The sequence below is a fragment of the Adelges cooleyi genome, unplaced genomic scaffold (genome assembly GCF_023614345.1).
Source record: "Adelges cooleyi isolate 19-005CV unplaced genomic scaffold, UGA_ACOO_1.1 ACOO_flye_CR_arks_rails_tigmint_CR_PRNA_376, whole genome shotgun sequence".
Taxonomy (NCBI): Eukaryota; Metazoa; Arthropoda; class Insecta; order Hemiptera; family Adelgidae; genus Adelges; species Adelges cooleyi.
In genome coordinates, this window is record NW_026096053.1 from 14,689,637 (window position 1) to 14,711,028 (window position 21,392).

The 21,392-nt window shown below is 33.4% G+C and overlaps 3 protein-coding genes across 3 annotated transcripts; all 3 read left to right on the plus strand.

Moving 5' to 3' along the window:
- Positions 1-693: 693 nt before the first annotated feature.
- Positions 694-3,437, plus strand: LOC126840762 (uncharacterized). The gene is made up of 6 exons (XM_050576696.1): positions 694-1,179; positions 1,295-1,376; positions 1,460-1,672; positions 1,842-2,104; positions 2,797-2,869; positions 2,977-3,437. The coding sequence occupies exons 1-6, from the start codon at positions 769-771 to the stop codon at positions 3,192-3,194; spliced, it is 1,260 nt and encodes a 419-aa protein (XP_050432653.1). The 5' UTR covers positions 694-768; the 3' UTR covers positions 3,195-3,437.
- Positions 3,438-4,728: 1,291 nt separating this feature from the next.
- Positions 4,729-17,069, plus strand: LOC126840807 (uncharacterized). Its single transcript, XM_050576762.1, has 2 exons — positions 4,729-8,620; positions 16,837-17,069. The coding sequence occupies exons 1-2, from the start codon at positions 4,729-4,731 to the stop codon at positions 17,067-17,069; spliced, it is 4,125 nt and encodes a 1,374-aa protein (XP_050432719.1).
- Positions 17,070-17,408: 339 nt separating this feature from the next.
- On the plus strand, positions 17,409-20,055 carry LOC126840962 (uncharacterized). Its single transcript, XM_050577068.1, has 7 exons — positions 17,409-17,446; positions 17,759-17,854; positions 17,967-18,032; positions 18,760-18,786; positions 18,875-18,895; positions 19,697-19,727; positions 19,910-20,055. Exons 2-7 carry the CDS (start codon positions 17,797-17,799, stop codon positions 20,040-20,042), a joined length of 336 nt encoding a protein of 111 aa, XP_050433025.1. The 5' UTR covers positions 17,409-17,446; positions 17,759-17,796; the 3' UTR covers positions 20,043-20,055.
- The last annotated feature ends 1,337 nt before the right edge of the window (positions 20,056-21,392 follow it).

The window sequence follows — 21,392 nt, forward strand, 5'->3', positions numbered from 1 at the left end:
ATGGTTGTGTATAGTGAAAATTCTAAAACGACATTTATTACAAATAAGTAACAGTAAATGGTTTATGGTCTATTTATGGTGGTCTAAACTCTAATGTTTGGACAGTACCTATTGATAGGTTTAAATGGCCGTCTCAGTGGGGTCGGAGAATAGCTCGCACAATTTGAAGTAAAATATTCGTTAAAATTCTTGATTTGTATGAATTATCGTAATTATCTGATAATGTGGCGAACCGAATGTTTTGTTAATCACGCTAATTGTCTGAAAGGATCAAATACATAATATTTTATGTCTATATTTTAAGTATAAAACTGAAAAAAATCATGATCGTTTATTAACAATAAAATTTCACCAAATCCCAACCCAACCATGAAAATTTAGGTGTTTTTGCAAAATTTGTTAGTTTTTACATGCGACCATTATGGATTACTATAATATGCATACGAAGTGTCGAGTGTGAAACTTTGTACATAAGAAACACACTATAATATATTGTAGTTGCATGATTAATTGGTTTTCATTCGTTTGCAGACACATGCATAAATAGGCGACAACACTATATTTTAGAACAATCCGAGAGAAAAAAATGTGTGCTCAGTGTTTTCTTGTTGATGTAGGCTTATACAAACTAACCAAACGCGAGGATACCTTATAGCTGTTAAAAAAAAAATACATTAGTTCTTGACGCGCGTGGAAAGTTTGAAGTTGTCGAGCGCATATTATTGTTAAAATATACATATAATTCACTGTTTGGAATCACAATTCAACATGTACTTAAGAAGTTGCATGGTATTACTGTGTTTGGGGCATTTCAATAATGTTCCAACTATGATGTTAATAAATGCAGCTGACAATTCAGAGTCGACGGGATTCGTGGGCGAAAGTAGCAAAAGTGGAAGCAACTACCCGGACGACGAAGAACTGCATGTCGGGACAAGCACATCAGACGAAGTGGGATATTTTAATCCGGTCGAACCAGTTTGGCAGTTCGACACGTGCAGACAATTCAACTTGGAACTCTACAGGTATTTCCAATTTAACCAAGTGGTGAAAGTTCTCAACACTCCGTCACGGTGGGTCGAAGTCACAGCAGACGTCAATTGTCTTTACAGAGCATTGTCTCTTTGGATGACCGGCACGGAAGAATACCATCCTACCTTACGACAACTTATATTACATGTAATAACTAGACTATTGGAATAAATAAATAAAATTAAAATGTATCTATCTACACACACACACACACACACATTTATCGGTCGCTTAAAATAATAATAATATTCATTTTTTACAGAAAGTAAAGAATGATAAACGTATTAAGTTTATGCTAGGACAGAAAAACTATGATGCGCACTTGGAATGGACAGAGAAACACTGTAGGTCGAAAGATGTGTATTTTATTATTATTGTGAACATTACTTGACCAGAAAACATTTAAATATTAATTAACGCGTTATAGTTTGGGCAACAGAAGTGGAAATTGCCGCGGCCACTCTTCTTCTGAATACATCTATATATTTGTATTCACACCGAAAAGGGAGTTGGGGATTGTTTAACCAGAACCAAACTTCCAAAGATTCACCGACTCAAGCGGACAAGTGCATTTATCTTCAGCACACTACGGGAATACATTATAATTTAGTGACGGATGTGCTGTCCGATCAAGGCTCAGGTAAAAACAATAATAAGTACCTACTAATACTTAAGCCTAATTTATCTTATTTGAATACCCTTTTGATTGTTACCGAAATGTGCTATCCCTGTAAGCCATGTTAAGCTATTATATTTTCCAACAAAGGCTGTAAAAAAAAAAAATTGTATTTAACTTTTTGTATTAATAGCCATGCAAAACGCGTTGCCAATCGAAAGACGTCAACCGGAATTCTTTTATCCTGTCGACGAAGAGTGGCAATACGACAAGTGTTTAAAATGGCTTCTTTCACTGGCAAAGCCTTTCCGGTTTATCCAATATCCAGTATATCTCAATGCTCCGACCAAAATTGTCGAAATGGCAAGAGACAGAAACAGTTTTTTCAGAGCACTTTCTTATTGTCTGGCCGGCACAGAGATCCACCATCGAATGATCCGAAATCGTGTAGCTAAAGTAATTAACTACAACCATTCGTATAAATCATTCAGAATAATCATCTAGCTTTGAATTTATAACTCAGCTCATTTAGGTTCAATATTTATTCGACAATATAATATTATATGTAGGCGTGTAGGGGACTTTTATATTATTCCATCTGGTTATAGCCTTAAACGTTAATTGTTTCTCCAAAAGCATTTATTTGTAACTGGTTATCGACCAGTCAACATATTTTGCGGATTATTTTTAATATGATAAGATTCAAAAGCAGATAGCATTCTAAAAAAATAATGGAATACATACATTTTTGTGAAATACATTATTATTTATGATATCTGAAAATATGATCCCAATTTCGTCAATTAGGAATACTACTGAATTGAAATTCTTATTTTTCAAGAGTGTGAGCGGCTAACATTAATCACCTGTCGATTAGAAATCGTACTCAAAAGGCCCTCTGTAAGACCATAAGTTAGAAATATTCCCTCCTTTACCTATAATTTGAGGAAAATACCCTAAAAATGTACAAATTATTTTGCAATTAAAAATTAAATTAATGTAAGCTATAACATTTGTGTAGAATATTCTTTAAATACAGTACATGATAAGTCCTATTTACAATTAGAAACCAAGAAAATACTAGAATTATTAACCTAACCTAACCCAACGTGTGATACTTGGTTTAATTAATTGTATTGTGTTTTTAGGAAATTTTTACGAATATTGCTATTAAAAAATTATACAAAGAAAATGAGTTTATAAGCTGTAGTGTAGAAAATAGTGAGTAAAACATTTTTACAAGTCTTTACTCGTAAATTGTATACTTTTGATGGAACGTCCTAACCGTCTTTACTGTTCAGGGATTACATTTTATTAATTTGTTCTAGATTGGGCAACTAAAATAGAAATAATTGCCTCGGCTGTTGTTTTGAATACATCTATATTTGTATATTCACCCCACACGCAGAAGTGGGATTTATACAACAAGAACGTTATAGACAATGCTCCAGTGGACACATCAATAGAGAAGTGCATTTACCTAAGGCAATTGAATCCCAATCTTTATGATGTAGTTCAAGACGTAGTAGGCAGTTTTAAACCTTAAAAATACTTATGGATAGATAGTATACCAAACATAATTATTGTTCAATAGCATTAAATAAAAAATAAAATGAACTGGATGTTTTTGTTGATATTTACTCGTGTTTATCATTGTTAAAATAAGGTAAAATAACCATAATGTTAAAATTAATAATAATAAATTAAAATAACTAATTATTGTTCCCATAGCTTTAGCCTATAAATTAAGTATAGTTTTACAGTACTAAAACTGTAGGTTTGACTTTACTTTATTGTCAAGCAAAACCGAACTAAAAATAAATATGCTTAAAAAAAAATGTGTTATTAAATGTTTATACGTTTATTTTATTAGCCTTTGTTAAACAACATTATGGCTCAGCTGTTCCCTGTTAAACTAATATTACTATAAAGTTTTATGTTAAAACAAACTTAAAATATAAACCGAAACATTAAAATAAGTATATCGGTTATGCACATAACAAATTAACTTAAATGGAAATGCCAGCGACAAGGCGACTTTTAATATAGCGAATTAAAAAAACAATACACATTTTGTTTTATTATTAGGACATAGGGTTTATTTCACGCTTTGAGTATAGCTAGTGTTCAAGCGTTATCAAGCCGGGCACCGTCCCACCACCACCGACTGCACCGACCACCACCGCACCATATCACTTACTATCCGTTTTTTGTTGTTGTTTACCGCATCGTACCGACCGCACCGTTAACCGCACGCGTAAAAGAAACTTTACACCGTTTTTCGTTATTTGTTGTTGTTTTTTAATTATTAATTACATATCAACCGCCTGCTGTGATGAGCTCGTGTACTTGTGCGACGTTCGAAGAATTAGTCTTGTTCTCGTAAAGTAATCAACAGTTTGCGGGCTTTCACCACCGTTCAGACGACCGTACCGTCTTGCAATACCACCACTACCGACCGTCACCGTTCTCGTATTTTCAAGTTGTAAATATTTGCTTATTGTATAGTTTTAGTTTTAAGTCCTTAGTAATTGTTGTTGTAGTGCGCTGGCCAGCCGGTAAGACATTTGTATACTTAACTTTGGTTTAATAGTAGTCTGCATGCTTTAATTATCATTTGTTTTTTTTTTGTATATATATTTGAAACCAATACAGTCCACAACATTACCGAACATTATTGGTCCTTCGAGCCTAGGATTATTTATGTATTTTAGTATTAAGTTTTCCTAAGTGGTTGAACCACCGGTTTTAAGTTTTAAGTTTTTAAGTTGGCGTATAATAATACACTTGTTGCGCGTGTGCAAAGTTGGACTTTGGACCCTGCCGTCGGTATAGTACGACGCGAGTATACACGCGATAAGTGGACGTAGCCACCCCGCGCCGCGAAGGCAACGGACACCGCACCGCGTTGCCAAAGCTCGCGGCCGCTCGCTGCATAACACCGCGCGCCGCCACGTCTTGTGTGCGTGTATACAGCGTGACCCCAAGTATAAAAAAAAAAAAAAAATTGTATTTCTAATTTTTCATTTTTTATTTTTATTTTTTTTATTTTTCTGTTCCTGTGCTTTATAAATTACACAATGGGAGTTTACGAGGAAGCAAAGGCGCGCATAACAAGTCTTCAGTGTCGAGTACAGCGCGTATACGAGGCCGGGGAAGCATTGGGAAATGATTCTTCAAACAAGTTGGCCAAAACTAAATTTAAAATTATGTTTGCGACAATAGAAAATTTATATTCGGATTTTGAAACGCAATTAATGGTAATAATACGTCACCAATGTAAAAGTACACCCGTGGTAGATGCTATCGACACCGATAGTGTGCGTGCTCTTTTTGAGGAGAAGTATATCGGATGTAAAATATTTGCGGACGAATACTTACCGGAGGCAGTTGTCGACGATTCGCTCAACAAAACATTTTTTGAATCAAAAGCTCTCAGCGCCTCACAACCCTATCACCCGATCGAAAAATTAGCAGTACCTAAATTTGGTGGAAACCCTATGGAATATACCAGTTTTAGGAATATGTTTGACAAATTAGTTGGTGAATCTAATATGTCGCCAGTGGTGAAGTTTGGTTACTTGAAATCTTATTTGGTGGGAGAACCATTAAGTTTGGTATCTAATCTCATGTTGACTGATAGCAACTACGAACTAGCTTTGGCGCAGTTAACTGATCGTTATTCAAACCGCCGTGTTATCGCGGATAGTCACATTGAAGCTCTATTTAACGCGCCAAGAGCAACCTTCGGTGATGGTAGTTCTATAAGAAAACTACTAAATGTAATTTTAGAATCAACGGGTGCTCTCCAAAATCTATCGTATGCAGTAGATCAATGGGACCCCATTCTACTACATCTATTACAAAAGAAATTAGACAATTATTTAAGAGCGCAATGGGAACTACTAGTAGATACCTCCGAGGACCCATCTATGAAGGAGTTTACCACGTTCTTAACAAAATACTGCAAATCAGCTACCGTATCGCAAGGAAGTGTCAAGGTAACCACAAAAGGACTCAAACCAAACAAATCTATCACATTATTCAGCAGCCAACCAGAACGAAAGCTTGAACAGGGAAGGAAGAATAAGTCATTTTCCTGTCCTGTCTGTAATACACAACCGGGTCACTTGCTGATAAACTGTCAATCGTTCAAAGATAAAACACCAACCGAACGGCATCAAACAATCAAGGAATTGAAAAGATGTTTTATCTGTTTCAGTGCGCACATGGCCAGTGAATGTAAAAACCAACGAAACTGTTCTACGTGTGGGGGTAAGCACCATACTCTACTGCATTTGGAAAAAACCGAACCGAACGTTACCACGACCCATTTAACCGTTGCGGCTGCAGAAACAAAAGGTTATCATACGTCCGTTTTATTAGCGACAGCCTCTGTAGTTCTGCAAAACAAAAATGGTCAATCGGTTACAGTAAGAGCACTACTTGACAGCGCAAGTCAAAGTAGCTTTGTCACTGAACGTTGTGTCCAGCTTTTAGGCTTAAAAAGAGAAAAGTGTGATGTAACCGTTCAAGCGTTGTCCGGAGCTGAAGTCCCAGCGGTAAGAGGAAGAGCTAATGTCGAAGTACGACCGGTCGACCAACAAAGTCCCATGTTCAGCATTGACGTTTTAATTCTAACGCGTATTACTGGACCAGTTCCGTCGAAAAGAGTGTGGAATCATTCATGGCCACACATCAAAGGTTTGAAGTTAGCCGATCCATCGTTTGCCGAAGCGTTACCAGTTGATGTCTTGCTCGGCGCTGATGTCTTTCCACAGCTTCTCTTAGGCGACAAGGAAGAAGGTGAGGTAGATGAACCGATAGCGCTATCTACGGTGTTTGGCTGGGTTTTGATGGGTAAAACGACCAACGGTCCAAAACAACAAATTATCACCTTATGTTCGTCTGAATCCGTAAATCATACGTTACAACAATTTTTCGAGATCGAAGAAGTTCCAAAAGTTGAGAAAAATAACCCAGCCGATTTAGAGTGTGAGCAAATTTATCAAACAACCACAACACGACAACAAGATGGACGATACATAGTGCATCTTCCGTTCACACGAAATCCCCCTCTACTTGGGAAATCCAGAGACGTAGCGCTGCATCGCTTACGAAGTTTGGAAAATAAGTTCAAAAAATCACCAGAACTTCATAAAGAGTACAATATGGCAATGTATGACTACTTAGAAACAGGTCACATGTCCGCTGTAGTGAAAAAATCCGACGGTGAAGAAAATATGTATTATATCCCACACCAAGCTGTATTACGTCCGGAAAGTACTACTACTAAATTGCGGGTCGTGTTTGATGCGTCCGCAAAAACTTCTTCGGGTCACTCATTGAACGACAATCTTTATTGCGGTCAAAGATTACAGCAGGACTTACCGGGAATTGTTTTACGTTTCCGACTTCATTCTGTTGTTTTTACCGCTGACGTAAAACAAATGTTCAGACAAATTGTTGTGACCGAAGCTCACCGACCGTACCAACGCTTGCTTTACCGGTTCTCTTTGGATGAACCAGTTCAAGAATATCAAATGAACACGGTAACTTTTGGACAAAAGTCATCTCCATTTCTCGCCATCCGCACTCTGCATCAGTTGGCAACTGATGAAGCAGTAAATGAACCACTTGTACAAACAGTTGTTAAACGTGATTTGTATGTAGATGACATAGCAACCGGAGCCGAAAGCGAAGAAGCTGCAATAGATCTGCAGAAAAAACTCGAAAACACGTTTGCAAAAGGTCACTTTGAGTTACGCAAATGGTCAAGTAATTCCGACAAATTACTGAGTAACATTCCACTCGATCACCAACAAACACTACCAGTGACGTTTGAAGAACATGAGTTGACATATACCAAAGTCTTGGGACTAAATTGGGATCCGAAGGTTGATTCACTAAGCTACAAATATCAACCCAATCCGGTTAAATACAGCAAGCGAGCTATTTTATCCGAGATCGCTAGAATCTATGACCCTCTAGGTCTATTGGCACCAGTAACCACGGTTCTAAAACGTTTGATAAAATATCTATGGGTCTTGAAAGTTGACTGGGATGACATTATACCCGAAGATGCTAAATATGCGTGGCAGCAATATCATCAAGAGTTACCAATCCTGGCAACCTTGCGTGTACCCCGATTAGTAACCAGTCCAAACGCACTCTATGAACTACACGGTTTCAGCGATAGTTCGGAAGCCGCGTACGCAGCAGTAGTGTATTTGCGGGTATGTACAAGTGATAGAATAGGTTGTCATCTCTTAATGGGTAAGGCAAAAATTTCTCCAACCACAAAAATGTCCATCCCGCGGTTAGAGCTGTGCGGTGCGTGGTTATTAGCACACCTTTTGGATTACGTCTCCAAAAACCTAAAATCTTTATCCATTGGCACCGTAACCGCCTGGACCGATTCCACTGTTGCGCTGGCATGGATTAAATCCCCTACTAGTAGGTTAAAAACGTTTGTTGCCAACCGAGTCGCCCAGATTCAGCTGTTGACTAAAGGGTACACGTGGCGTCACGTTCCAACCGAGGAGAACCCTGCTGATTGCGCTTCACGGGGTCTAAGTCCTCAACAACTTACTAACCATGACTTATGGTGGAAAGGTCCTACATTTTTGTGTCAACCTAAAAATACTTGGCCAGCTCAAAACGCTGACAGTCCAGACAGCCGTTTGGAAGAAGAGGCGGAAGAGAAGCCAATCACGCTTATATCTCAGGTAAAAGAAGAAGAGAGCCGCCTTTTATATCAATCTGATAATCTGCAAAAAATTTTGAGACTTACGGCTTACTGGTTGCGTGTTGGAGATCATTTATTGGGAAAACCTTCGGCTTGTATTTTCCCTCCGACAGTGGCCGAAACCGAGAGATCTTTACGATCGTTAATACGATGGACGCAGCGAGTATTTTTTGCAGACATCAAAAAAGCTATTGCTACAGACAAACAAGTACCTGCATCCGTACGTAAGTTATCACCTTTCTTAGATGAGAAATCGTTAATCAGAGTAGGTGGTCGCTTGAAAAACTCACCAATTCCTTACGACGAAAAGTACCCCATCTTGCTACCGAAAAATTCTAAATTGACTGAATTGCTGATAGATTTTGTGCATCGTACTAAGAGTCATCCGGGAGCTCAAACTACACACAACATTTTACGCCAAAACTACTGGATTCTTTCGGCTCGTAGCATCATCAGGAAGCGAATACACCAATGTATCCCATGTTTTCGAGTAAAACCACGACCAAACCCGCCCTTGATGGGAAATCTTCCAGTGTTTCGAGTTACCCAGGTCAAACCGTTCAGTCGCGCTGGTGTAGATTTTGCCGGTCCTTTTCAAGTGAAGGCCGCAATGTTACGGAAAATTAAAGTTACCAAAGCTTACCTTTGCATCTTTGTTTGCATGGTTACCACAGCAGTTCATATCGAGCTCGTGTCAGACATGTCCACGCCTCTTTTTATTGCCGCCCTAAACCGGTTTATTAGCAGACGGGGTCGTTGCACAGATATTTACAGTGACTGTGGCACGAATTTTGTGGGCAGTCAGCGATACCTAAAGGAGGTAGATACCATAATTAGAGAATCAAAATTCGTTCATCACGTCATCAGTACGCAGATTCACTGGCATTTTAACCCGCCCGCAGCACCACACATGGGAGGTCTGTGGGAGGCAGCCGTCAAGTCTGCTAAGACATTACTTCACCGTGTGGTTCAAGATAGGATTCTAACCTACGAAGAGCTCAATACCGTTCTACACCAGGTAGAAGCCGTTCTTAACTCGAGGCCTTTATGTACCATGTCATCCGACCCTAACGACTTCACGACCTTAACCGCAGGACATTTTCTTACTATGGAGCCTCTAGTCGCTGTTCCATCTCCTCAGGATGAAATTAGTCAAACCCATATCAGTACCCACAAGCGTTGGTCTTTAATACAGCAGATACATCAACATTTCTGGTCTCGGTGGAAACATGAGTATTTACACAAACTGCAGGAGAAAACCAAATGGAATCGTCAAGTTTCAAATCTAAAAATTGGCGATTTAGTCATTCTCCAAGAACCGACCCCTCCACTCACATGGAGTACAGCTCGAGTGGTTGATACGGTTTCTGGAACTGATGGAGTCGTCCGAGTTGCACAAATACGCACCTCCGCGGGCAAGATCCTCCGCCGCCCGGCGGTGAAGCTTTGTCCGCTACCGTCAAACGTTTGAAGACCTACGGTTCTTCAAGGTGGGCGGTATGTTCAAGCGTTATCAAGCCGGGCACCGTCCCACCACCACCGACTGCACCGACCACCACCGCACCATATCACTTACTATCCGTTTTTTGTTGTTGTTTACCGCATCGTACCGACCGCACCGTTAACCGCACGCGTAAAAGAAACTTTACACCGTTTTTCGTTATTTGTTGTTGTTTTTTAATTATTAATTACATATCAACCGCCTGCTGTGATGAGCTCGTGTACTTGTGCGACGTTCGAAGAATTAGTCTTGTTCTCGTAAAGTAATCAACAGTTTGCGGGCTTTCACCACCGTTCAGACGACCGTACCGTCTTGCAATACCACCACTACCGACCGTCACCGTTCTCGTATTTTCAAGTTGTAAATATTTGCTTATTGTATAGTTTTAGTTTTAAGTCCTTAGTAATTGTTGTTGTAGTGCGCTGGCCAGCCGGTAAGACATTTGTATACTTAACTTTGGTTTAATAGTAGTCTGCATGCTTTAATTATCATTTGTTTTTTTTTGTATATATATTTGAAACCAATACAGTCCACAACATTACCGAACAGCTAGTAAGAGAATAAGTAGACCAGGAACGCTCAAGCGCCTGAAAAAATAGATAGGCAACTTAACCTACGTGGTGACAGAGCATTTGGGATCGAGGTTTACACAGATAAACTAGTTGTTATGTTAATAATCGGAAATCGTGTCCAAGATGTAATTTATTGGATCAAACATTTAAAAGGCTCACAACTTTCCCTACAAAAACAAGTGAAACACCCAAAACTGTTTACACATTTCTTCTCTAAGTCGTGATCTAACTTCTTTTTAAAGAATCGAAATGGTATCCATAGTTATTATATAATGTTAAGCACGTTATTGCTTTTACAATGGATTTAACAATATTTAATATTTGTACCATCTACAGATATAATGATTTCAGTTATAATTATTCCTGAAAAACCCTGTGACCTACACATTGCAGTATTATAGTATAATAATATTATACTGGTGTCTATTATTTTAGTTTTATTTACTCTGTGTGGATTTTTAACGGTATAATATTCGTCTTGCAACTACTTATTGCTTTTTTTTTTTGTTACGATATAGATTGTTCACGCACAGCTGCTAAGTTATTATTATATTTTAATTGTTACACGTGTGCAGTAATTTTAACAAAGCTGTGCATGTTAGTAACATTCCAAGGCCAGGTAAAGCCTACATTTATAATACACCAGTTAAAAAGAACAAGTAACAAACAGACTGTATTAAAATGTATACCTAACATCTTGTGGCGAATCAGTGTTTTAGTCTGTTTTTGTTTTTCCTTAGCAATAAAAAAGTCAACAGATGTTTATGTCCATAACCGCAAAAAAATATTTATACTTATTTTTTTACGGTTCTTAGTATTGAGGTGTAGGTGGGTTAGATTAGTGGAATACAAGATGGGCATATTCTTGTATGTGTAGTTATTATTTCCTCTTTTATTTTGGTATTGTGGTGATACAACAATTTTTGGACCCTGGGCTGGGCATCTCTGAGCTTGTTTGTGAAGGGGTTGGTTGTTACAATAATTATATTATTTCACACAATATCAGAATACCATGCACAATCAAATAATATGCTTATAAGCATTTAACAAATCTTATGTAAACGTCAATTTGTACAAGTGCTATTAAAACTAAATACTTAGAATAAAATAGTCTAATAGGGTAATGTAAATATTTTATCATATTAAAAAAAACAGCTGTGTAAATTAATTAACATATGCACCCATTAAAAAACGTTTAGATTTTACTGTTTCAGTCGACATAAAAACCCATTCAAAGATCGTATGAAAATCAATTTGAAAAAGTTTCAAAATCTGATTGAATGGTTTGCTGTATTATTAGCTAATATAGATAACTGTATTATTATTAAGTAATAGAAACACACGTCCAAGATCGTAGGTACATTTTTTTTATACATTTTGTTAAGTTTTACAAAATTAATTATTTTAGTAACTGCTAGCAATAGCTTTTACTGAAACAGTACTGTTACATAACTGTATCAATAGTTACCGTATATGTTATTTTATAGAACCAAAAGTAAAAAAAAATTAGTTTTTCTAAATAAAAATAAAATAAAATCACCTCGAAATTCAACAAGTAATTTTTAAACATAAAAATGTTTATTATTATTTTTGCAGATAAAAATGAAACTTTTATGTATTATTTTAATATCATTTTCGTTTGTTCTTGTTTTATTTTTTAATAACTTATTTATCTTTTTTATATTTGATCCATATGTCTCCAAAACCTATGTACCCAATTTGTTCAGGCGACAAACCTTCTAAAACTAACAAAAATATTTAAAATAATCATCTATGTTAATTCAGCTATTTTATTTACACAGTCTTCACTCAATTTATTGTAATAATTCCCAACACATTTTTCCCGAAGTCATAAAACATATAATTCTACTCGACTTTCGTGTTTTTATTTATTTTAGTAGAAAATATCAAATATAATGTCATTGAATAATACATATATTTTATGTTATTTTTAGTTGAATAAGGTTTAATGTTTGCAGTACCGGGTAATGTGTCAAGTACACAGGTGTAAATTTTCACAATGGATAGAGAAGAATTTTATCTACGGGGTAGCATTTCTACTTTTTTGATAACCTATTGGACGCCACTCCGCCCATTTTTAATGAGTTAAGTAAGTTTAAGGACATTATTATACAAATGAACACTTAACACCGCTATACCCATTTGCTCAGGTGACAAACAAAAAAATGGGCAATCGTAACTATGAGGTAATTTATTGGACCAAATATTTCAAAAGCTTACTTATTTTCCCTACAAAATCCAATGAAACACCCAAAAGTATGTGAATAATATTTCACTTAAAACTAAGGTATACCCTTACTTTTAAAAAAAAAGTCGAAATGGTACCTAAATTTGGGAATTTTAACATAACATCTACATTTTTCTCAAAATAATCTAATCTAGTCAAATTTTTTTCAGTAAAAAAAAACCAAAAAAAGGAAAATTGTATTTTTGATGTTTTTCATTTCCTGGTTGCTCTTTGTATAAATGATTCAACAGTCAAGATAGTGTAGACAAATATTTACATCACCAATATCCATAGAAATAACAACGACAAATTGTCATTAAGAGACGACTAACCCTACCGTAGCAACCCTAATACTAAAAATACAATTTGAAGTACATTGTGGCCTTTACAATGAGTTTAGCAACATTTTATATTTGTACCATCTACAGGTATTATAATTTCTTAAACCCTGTATAATATTCTTTTTGCAACTAAGACTTACTTTTAGCTTCGATGCAAAGCGAGATGGTATTGGTTTTACTCTGATGTGTGTTTTTTTTTTATCTGTATAGACTGTAACTTTTTTAATACTGGACCAATTCCTTCGAGTAGCAACTCTATAAATCGCAAATTTAATCTAGTTGGTACTTTGGAGGAGTAAAAGTTGAAAAAGTTTAATTCTTCACAGACGAAAGTTGAAAAAAACAAAAAAAAACGTACGAGTTTTTAAGTTAGAACTTTTACTGGCTATAATTTTGAGATAAAGAGTCAGATCAAGTTGAAATGTATAAGAAATAATTATTTGGTATGCCCGCACACGTCAGTTGTGTCAAACTTAAACTATACCCATTTCCCACCCCCCTAGGGGGGGTACAAGTTTTTTTGTTTTTCGGGGTTTTTAGCGGTAATTTTAAAACTTTTGGGTTGAAAATTTGCCAGTAGTTGGAACTCATATGTACCCATAACATATTAAACGGGAAAAAAATTCGGCACTAAAGTTTTTTTTTAATTGCCGGGAAACTGTGTTTTCGCAGATTTCGTATATTTGAACAAAAACACCTAAAATCTTTAAAAAAAATTGATCAAATCATTAAAACAATTTTATGTATATCTTTGCAGAATGATACTATTAGGTTTTGTGCTCAAGTACCACTTTTGACTTAAAGTTTACACAAATTCAATTTTTTTTTTTTTTTTTTTAACTAAAAACCCGGTGTACCAGATGTGAGAAACGAACAGACACTAAAAACTATCAGTTGGTAACGTCTATCCGTGTTAGATTAGGTTAGGGCCCAATGATCGGTATCATAATATTGTGTTTATTACATGATATCACAGGCGACTAAATCGTGTAACTGATTGTAGTAGACACTCGATTTATTGGGAAAAAAACCTATCCGTGTACTTATTAAGACACTTAATGATTCTGATACGACAAAACCACTGTCGTTATGTCGTTATTTTATAGACTGCGTTATATAACCTTACCCAAGGTCAATTATGAGTATATAAGGTCCAACTACCTGCAAATTATGAAGAGGACTGTTGTTTTTTGGATTCGGATTAAGTGTTGGTTTTTATGCAGTATACCGCCTCAAAATGTATTTTTTATTACACAATTTTTTTAAAGGAAAACTTATGTTTTGCATATTGTTATACTGTTATTCATTTAAAGAGATTCACGCTTGATTGTTTAAATTGTCTAATATTAGATAATCTGCTTCGTGCTAATTTTAATTTTTTAGTTTATCAACTTGTAGCTCTAATTTTGTATAAAATATTTCATTATTTTATTACTATGTACAGATTAAGATAAATTTTAATAATAATTAAGTCATAAATGATAATACTTTATTTTATGACTAGATCAAATCTCGTGAACATTTAACATCATGATACTGCTCCTATGATATTATTAAAAAAACACAATTTTTAAAATCTCCATAAAAGGTTATTGTTAAATAACAGGCAACAGCCGACAGCTAGTGGCTATACACGTTAGTAATATTTAACTAATAACTAATATATGTAGGTAAAATTTATTGTTTTCTCCATCACAGTACCAGTATACGATTTATTTTAATTTAAATGTAAGAAAATCGATTTTTCTTTAGAAAATAACAAGAAATTAATATACAGGATGAGGCAGTAAAACGGCGATTTTCTTATGTATTTAAATGGTAAAACCCGTTTCACTATCCCACCCTTTACATTTTAAGGATCTATGAAAAGGTTTTTTTAGTTGCATTTTATTTTGTACATTGTCAATCTAGTAAAATAGAAGTATAATATAGCTTTGAAATAATATAATCTGTGAAGTATAAATAGTTTGTGTGAGATTGCTTTAATGGAAGTATATAATACATAAATATTGAATAAATTATTATATAAATTGATAATAATCATAGTAACCCTATGATGGACTTCTATTATATGAAATTATGTACATTAAAATGTATTTTGTTTTAAATATTAGAGAAGATAGAATACCAAGAAATTGTGCTAGAAAAAATATGGCGTTTTTCATGTAAATATAAAATTAAACTTTTTTTTTACAGTTATGAAATCTGATTGTTTTAATACCTATTATAGTTCTGAATAAAAACTAATAATATTCCATAGAAGTTCAAAGTGATATTCCTATATGTTTTTTACTTAAGGTTTCAATAATCGTTCAAGATTTAATTATAAACGTTAATTCAAACATGGCTACTAAAAGTTTTGACATTATTTTACTTTGATTTATTTGTCTATATACCCAATTATATATAGCACGAATGTTATGTATGAAAAGTATTTATGTAAAAGTATTTTTTTTAACCATACAATTGTTATAATATTCTCTATTTTGGTTACAGTAACCGATCTAATTCCGACAAACACAGGTAATCACAATCGTTTATGATTTCTCATAGGTATACCTTAGTAAATTGCTAATGTACAAGTTCAACAAAAGAGGGGAAAAACGTAACCTTGCGTTTGGCCGATGATTAGTCTACTTTTCCTCCAAACCATGTTACCAAGGCACTTTGCGAATTGTAAAACTGAGCACACTGTTTGAGAGGTGGGGTGGTTGTGCACGAAATAGCTCTCAAAAATGTAGTTTTTCCAGAGATCATTATTTTTCAAAGGTCTAATGGTAGATTGTACAAATAATTGGCAACATTACAGTTCTTTAAAATGTAATGCAACTCTAACACCAGCAACTAATTATTGATTTTCTAATTTGTTTAGTTGAATTTGGAAACCCTAATCTAAAAGATTTGGGAAAAAGTAGAAGATTAATAACTTTAGAAGCTGTTGAAAGATTAATCCGTGATGTTTTAGGTAAATATTCAAATACATTGTAACATATACTAATTGTAATAATTTTAACTGTACTAGTTATATTATCTTATAAACAAATAGCTTCCTCAAAGATAATATTTAAATAATAATCATTATACAAAACAAAAAATAATATTAATCTATAGACATTCATTATTGTCACGATAACACAAAATGTTTATTTTTATAAACAATGGAAGTATAGAGCTCACACAAGTAGTATATATATACTACTCACACAACATGGTTAAAGACTACAGTCTATTCTTAAGATACATTTAGTAAAAACTTTTCAATTTAGTCCTAGTTTTTGGTATGTCTTGTTATAATTTTTGGACTCTTTTGGTTATAATTTTAATTCATTATGAACTACTTTATTTATTTAACAATTACCTATTATAACTCGAGTAAAATTGTATACATATAATAATATTTAGTCATTACAAACAAATACTATTATTTAAAGATCAACTACAAAGATATATTAAACTATGTAAAACTTACATTTCTAATTTTGTTTTATTTTAAAAGTTTGTAGTAAAAGAAACTATGAAACAAACTATGGCGTTTCGTTTGGTATATTAATATTTTTCTACAATTTTCATAAATAATAGCTGTTATGATTTACAGTATGATGTTGGACCGTGTTAATGCAATAAAATGTTATTTGCTGAGAGTAGAATGTCTATGCTACACGGACACCCTGTACATTTCATTATTTTTCTTACATTTTATTATGCACTTGTAGTTGTGTCTCATAAATAAAGAAATGTAATATCAACTGAACTAAATTTGATAACTTTTTTTTTTTAGATGGAAATAATAAAAACTTCAATCGTTTTTGTGATTTGTGTCGTTTAATTGGCTTATTGAGAAGTATAAAACACCCAGATGCATTTATAGTACTTGCTGGTCTCGATGAAAGAGACTCAAGAGTTTGTGAACTATTGGATATGAACGGCAAAGCTAGCAGATACTATAATATTGAAGACAGCATTTGGGAATACAGCCTCGACGGTACTCCAATGGAGTTACTTTTCTCATAAGTACAATGATTTGTGTCAGAAATTACAAGAACCAATTTTTTTAAAGTACTATTATTGTTATTATTATATTTTTGCATACCTCCTAATAACAAAGTTGTCAATTAATTTATTGTATTTGAAAATAAAAAGTTTTAACCGCGATTAAGAAAACATAATATGTTGGTAAACATTGGTTCGTCTGGGAAAAAAAACCCATTTGTCAACAATTGTGTTTACCATGTAAACACATTAATTCACAAAATGAACGTGACACACAATTTAAGAAAATGCACGTGTGGGTGTGCGTAAAATTAACTATAAAAAGGCATCCTGAACATAAACAGTATTAGTGATTTTTGAGTTTCTTCGCTTTAAGATTATCAAACATAAAAAAAAAAGTAAGTACAATTTTAAATAGTTCTCCGTGTGGCAATGATATGATTTTCTTTGACCCTGAAATATAACGCTAACTTAGGTGTTCATTGTCAAATTTTTTCAATTTCAAAAGAAATTGGTACTTATAAAGCGGCGTTTGAATAGATTTAAAAACTTGCATTATAAACATCTAAATAAATTTTATGCACTTTAATTATCTATTTTGAGACTCAGCATTTTTGCACGTTTTGTTGGTAGGCATATATGTGTTAAGACAATCCGCCAACTGAAAATATCTACATGCCAACTCACTAAAGTCATTTTATCTCGTTTAGGCATTTAGACCCAAAGTCCTCTGTACAAATTAGCTGTTATGATGATGTCCGTTCAAGTTCTTTTCGTTTCAAGTTTACTGCTATCCGTATTTTTTGGTAAACGGCATTAAATTATACATTTTGCAATATTGTATAATATGAATTAACATAGTAGTAAGGTAAGACTTTCGATTAAAGCTATTGACGCGTTATGCAATTCATTTTACAGGTACTAGCGATTGTGAAATGAAACTAGAGGAAGGTGACATTGCTGTGTTTTTTGACCCCGAACAAAGTAAAAATGTTTTATAATATGTATGTTTATGTTGTTGTGACCGTCCTCTGTAATTAAAAATAATCTAACCTGTTGTTGTTGCTCATTGTAATTACCGTTTTGTCGTCATTATCGTCGGTGGTCTTTTTCTTGTATCACAATCTTTTTTTTTCTCTTTCGTATCTATTGTGTTTCTTATTAGAAATTAATAAAATTTGGTGCCGTTGCACCAAACGGAACCGGCCATATAAAGCCACTTATATAATTTCTGTTTCCTGCAATCCGTTGTAAATATACACTGCTTCCTTCCTTTGAAACCCGCGTCGATCGCCGTGTTGTTATTATCCAACTTTCCCGTCTGCCATCTGAACAGCGAACAGTTATAGTGTGCGTTAGGTTGCCTACCCAAAATTGATAAGGCGTAACGACGCAATTTCGGCTTCAGTCTTTTTCTCGTGTCGAAACATTTCGACTGGTCCTTCGTTCAAGTTTTATTTGGTTGCTTTACCATACAATGTATTAACTATTACCCAGCACTATATAAATATATCATACAACCCAAAAATCGTAAAGGTTCCGTACCTACAGAACTTCTATATTTTATTTTTACAACAATATAACTAACAATATATATATATTTTTTTAATTTAATGTATTCGAAATTGAGTTTCAAAAATTATTGCTAACAAGTTGATGTAATCTTAAATATTTTTACGTTAAACTGACTTTGTTATATTATTAATTTTAGCACGGATGAATTGTGTGAAGATTCATGGTATACATTAGTCTTATTATTTAAAAATAAATATAGTATTTACTATTCTTTCCAAAAACAGTTACCTAATTTGTTTTTTTTTTCACAGGAAATAATCGGAACCTCGGGGGTATGTTTTTCTCATGTTACAAGATTTTATTTATTCTTTAAGTTGGTCATTTTACCGTATTTGCTTGTATAGTGCAAACGTGTTCATTTATTATTTGTAAGAATGGCACTTTTTTTTTTTTAGTAATTTCAACTTAAGGTCGTTACATTTTAAAACGTTATAGATTGTGCGCAACTTGTATACACAAAAAAACTATCTTTTTTAACTCAACTAAAAGACAACGTGTACAAATTTAATTCATCGGTCCTATGTAAATCGTTATAAAGTACCTGTTATAAATTGAGTATATTTTGTAACATGTAACAAAACAACAATAGCAATAAACATAAAATTTGGGGACAATTATTTTATACATTCTAAACAATTCTAAAAAGACAAAATTATTTTTGACATGAATAGTTAATTATTAAATGTTAAACTATTAAGATATTTGCTTTTTCTGAATTCTAGATAACAATAAAAACACATTTCCTAATTCAGCATTTAACGGTTTAAAAGAAATGTTATTTTTTTTTTAATTTCTTAAAAAAAATTATTTTGAATACTAGGTTTAAAAAATAATTATGTAATAAAAACGGGGAAAAAGTGTGTGCACGCTTAACTTGTAATTTGAATTACCTAAACCTAATTATACCGCACATACATTTTGTTATTGTATGAAAAATATTTAATATATATATATATATATTATTCAGTTATTCAGATGTTGTTAGTTGGTGTGTACAATTACATATTAGGTGTACAATAAACATTGTTAATTGCAAACATCATAGTCGGCATATATTTTCTTGTTACTTATAGTGGGCCAATTGGTAGAAAAAATGTCACCGGGGTAAGTTCTTATATATTTTTTTAAATATTATAACCAATACTAGTGTATAGCAATAGGGGTTGTATGTAGCAAGTGAATATGAACATATTAAGCTATAAGATTAAGCCATCAATTTGCTACCTTAAAATAAGTTTTGAATGACCTTAATATAAACTGTCTAATATGTTTTGCACTTGTACCAGGCACCCGGACTACAGACAATTTGTAGGTAAAGCTAAGCCAGACGGGACGTATAGTAATGCAGACTCAGACGAAATATGGCGCATCATTGACAATTACTACACATCATTATTTTTTCCCCTCATCATAAAATAATATTATTTTACGACTCAATATTATATCATAACATGCACTTTGATTCCAATATTCTACACACATTTAATTATTATTCATTGTTATTGTATTTTATGTAATCAAAAATAATAAACCACAATTATTGTATTGTACTATTATCAATGATCTTATTATGTTTGTATTATTCCAAATATTATTTTCCTATCACTATTAACATAAGCATCATAATATTATTAATACTGGAAAGCCTTAAGATGTGTAATCACGTTTATTAAGTTTAGTTTAGGTGTACCCGATAGTACGTGCTCTGCGTTTTGTGTTTGACCACATTTGAATCACCCTGTATATGACTCGTACGCACCTCTTAGAATGTAATGACTTTTAAAGCGGAGTTTGAATCGATTTTACAACGTGCATTTTAAACACCTGAATGAATATTATGTACTTTTGGTACTCATTTTGAGATTCAGCATTTTTGTAGGTAGGCATATGTGTAAAACAATCCGTCAACCGAAAATATCTACATGACAACTCACTTAAGACATTTTATCGTTTAGGCATAAGACAAAAGGCAAAAGACCCGAAGTATTTTGTACAAATTAAGTATCATAATGATGACTGTTCAAATAATTTTCGCTACAAGATTACTGTTGTCGGTATTTTTTTGGTAAAACGCATTATTTATAAATTGTTTTTAATGCTATAATATGAACTATGAACAACATAAACTATAAGAAAAACATAGTAGTAAGGCCAGTCTTTAGATTAAAACTATTGACGCGTTATGCAATTAATTTTACAGGTACTAGCCATTGTGTAATGAAACTAGAGGAAGGTGACATTGCTATTTTCTATGCCTATAATCCATGTAAGTATTTTACAAATTTTACAAACTATAAACTAGCACTGTGTAGGTAAATATTACACAATCAAAAATATATAAATATTCTTCGTGTTATGTTGTATTTTAATTTTACAATAAGACAACCCCAACAATATCTTTGTTTTTAATTTAATATTTTCTATATTTAGTTTCAAATATATTTTTAAATTTTGGTGTTGAAATTGTTTTGTTGTTATTTATTTCAGTCCGGATAAATTGTGTGAAAATTCGTGGTATACATTAATTGTCTTATTATTAATAAATTAGCATTGTACTTACTATTTTTACAGTAACGATTACATTTTTTTCTTACAGGAAATAATCCGGAACTTGGTAGTATGTTTTTCTCATGTTACAAGATTTTATTTATTCTTTGTAAAAGTAATTTTATCAGATCCATCAGACTGTATAATAAATAATCATTAATCAAACTCTGCACCAACCCTCTTATAAATAAAATGTAGATAACAATTGTATTCATTATATAT

What these genes read in the sequence shown, in the direction of transcription:
- LOC126840762 (XM_050576696.1), top strand. Translation starts at nt 769, where the DNA reads ATGTACTTAAGAAGTTGCATGGTATTACTGTGTTTGGGGCATTTCAAT. An exon ending in GCTGTCCGATCAAGGCTCAG is followed by an intron (nt 1,673 to 1,841) that starts GTAAAAACAATA and finishes TTGTATTAATAG; the next exon opens with CCATGCAAAACGCGTTGCCA. An exon ending in TCCGAAATCGTGTAGCTAAA is followed by an intron (nt 2,105 to 2,796) that starts GTAATTAACTAC and finishes TTGTGTTTTTAG; the next exon opens with GAAATTTTTACGAATATTGC.
- LOC126840807 (XM_050576762.1), top strand. Translation starts at nt 4,729, where the DNA reads ATGGGAGTTTACGAGGAAGCAAAGGCGCGCATAACAAGTCTTCAGTGT. An exon ending in ACAAGTACCTGCATCCGTAC is followed by an intron (nt 8,621 to 16,836) that starts GTAAGTTATCAC and finishes TTTTTTTTTTAG; the next exon opens with ATGGAAATAATAAAAACTTC.
- LOC126840962 (XM_050577068.1), top strand. Translation starts at nt 17,797, where the DNA reads ATGATGATGTCCGTTCAAGTTCTTTTCGTTTCAAGTTTACTGCTATCC. An exon ending in ACTGCTATCCGTATTTTTTG is followed by an intron (nt 17,855 to 17,966) that starts GTAAACGGCATT and finishes TTCATTTTACAG; the next exon opens with GTACTAGCGATTGTGAAATG. An exon ending in GTTTTTTGACCCCGAACAAA is followed by an intron (nt 18,033 to 18,759) that starts GTAAAAATGTTT and finishes TATTAATTTTAG; the next exon opens with CACGGATGAATTGTGTGAAG.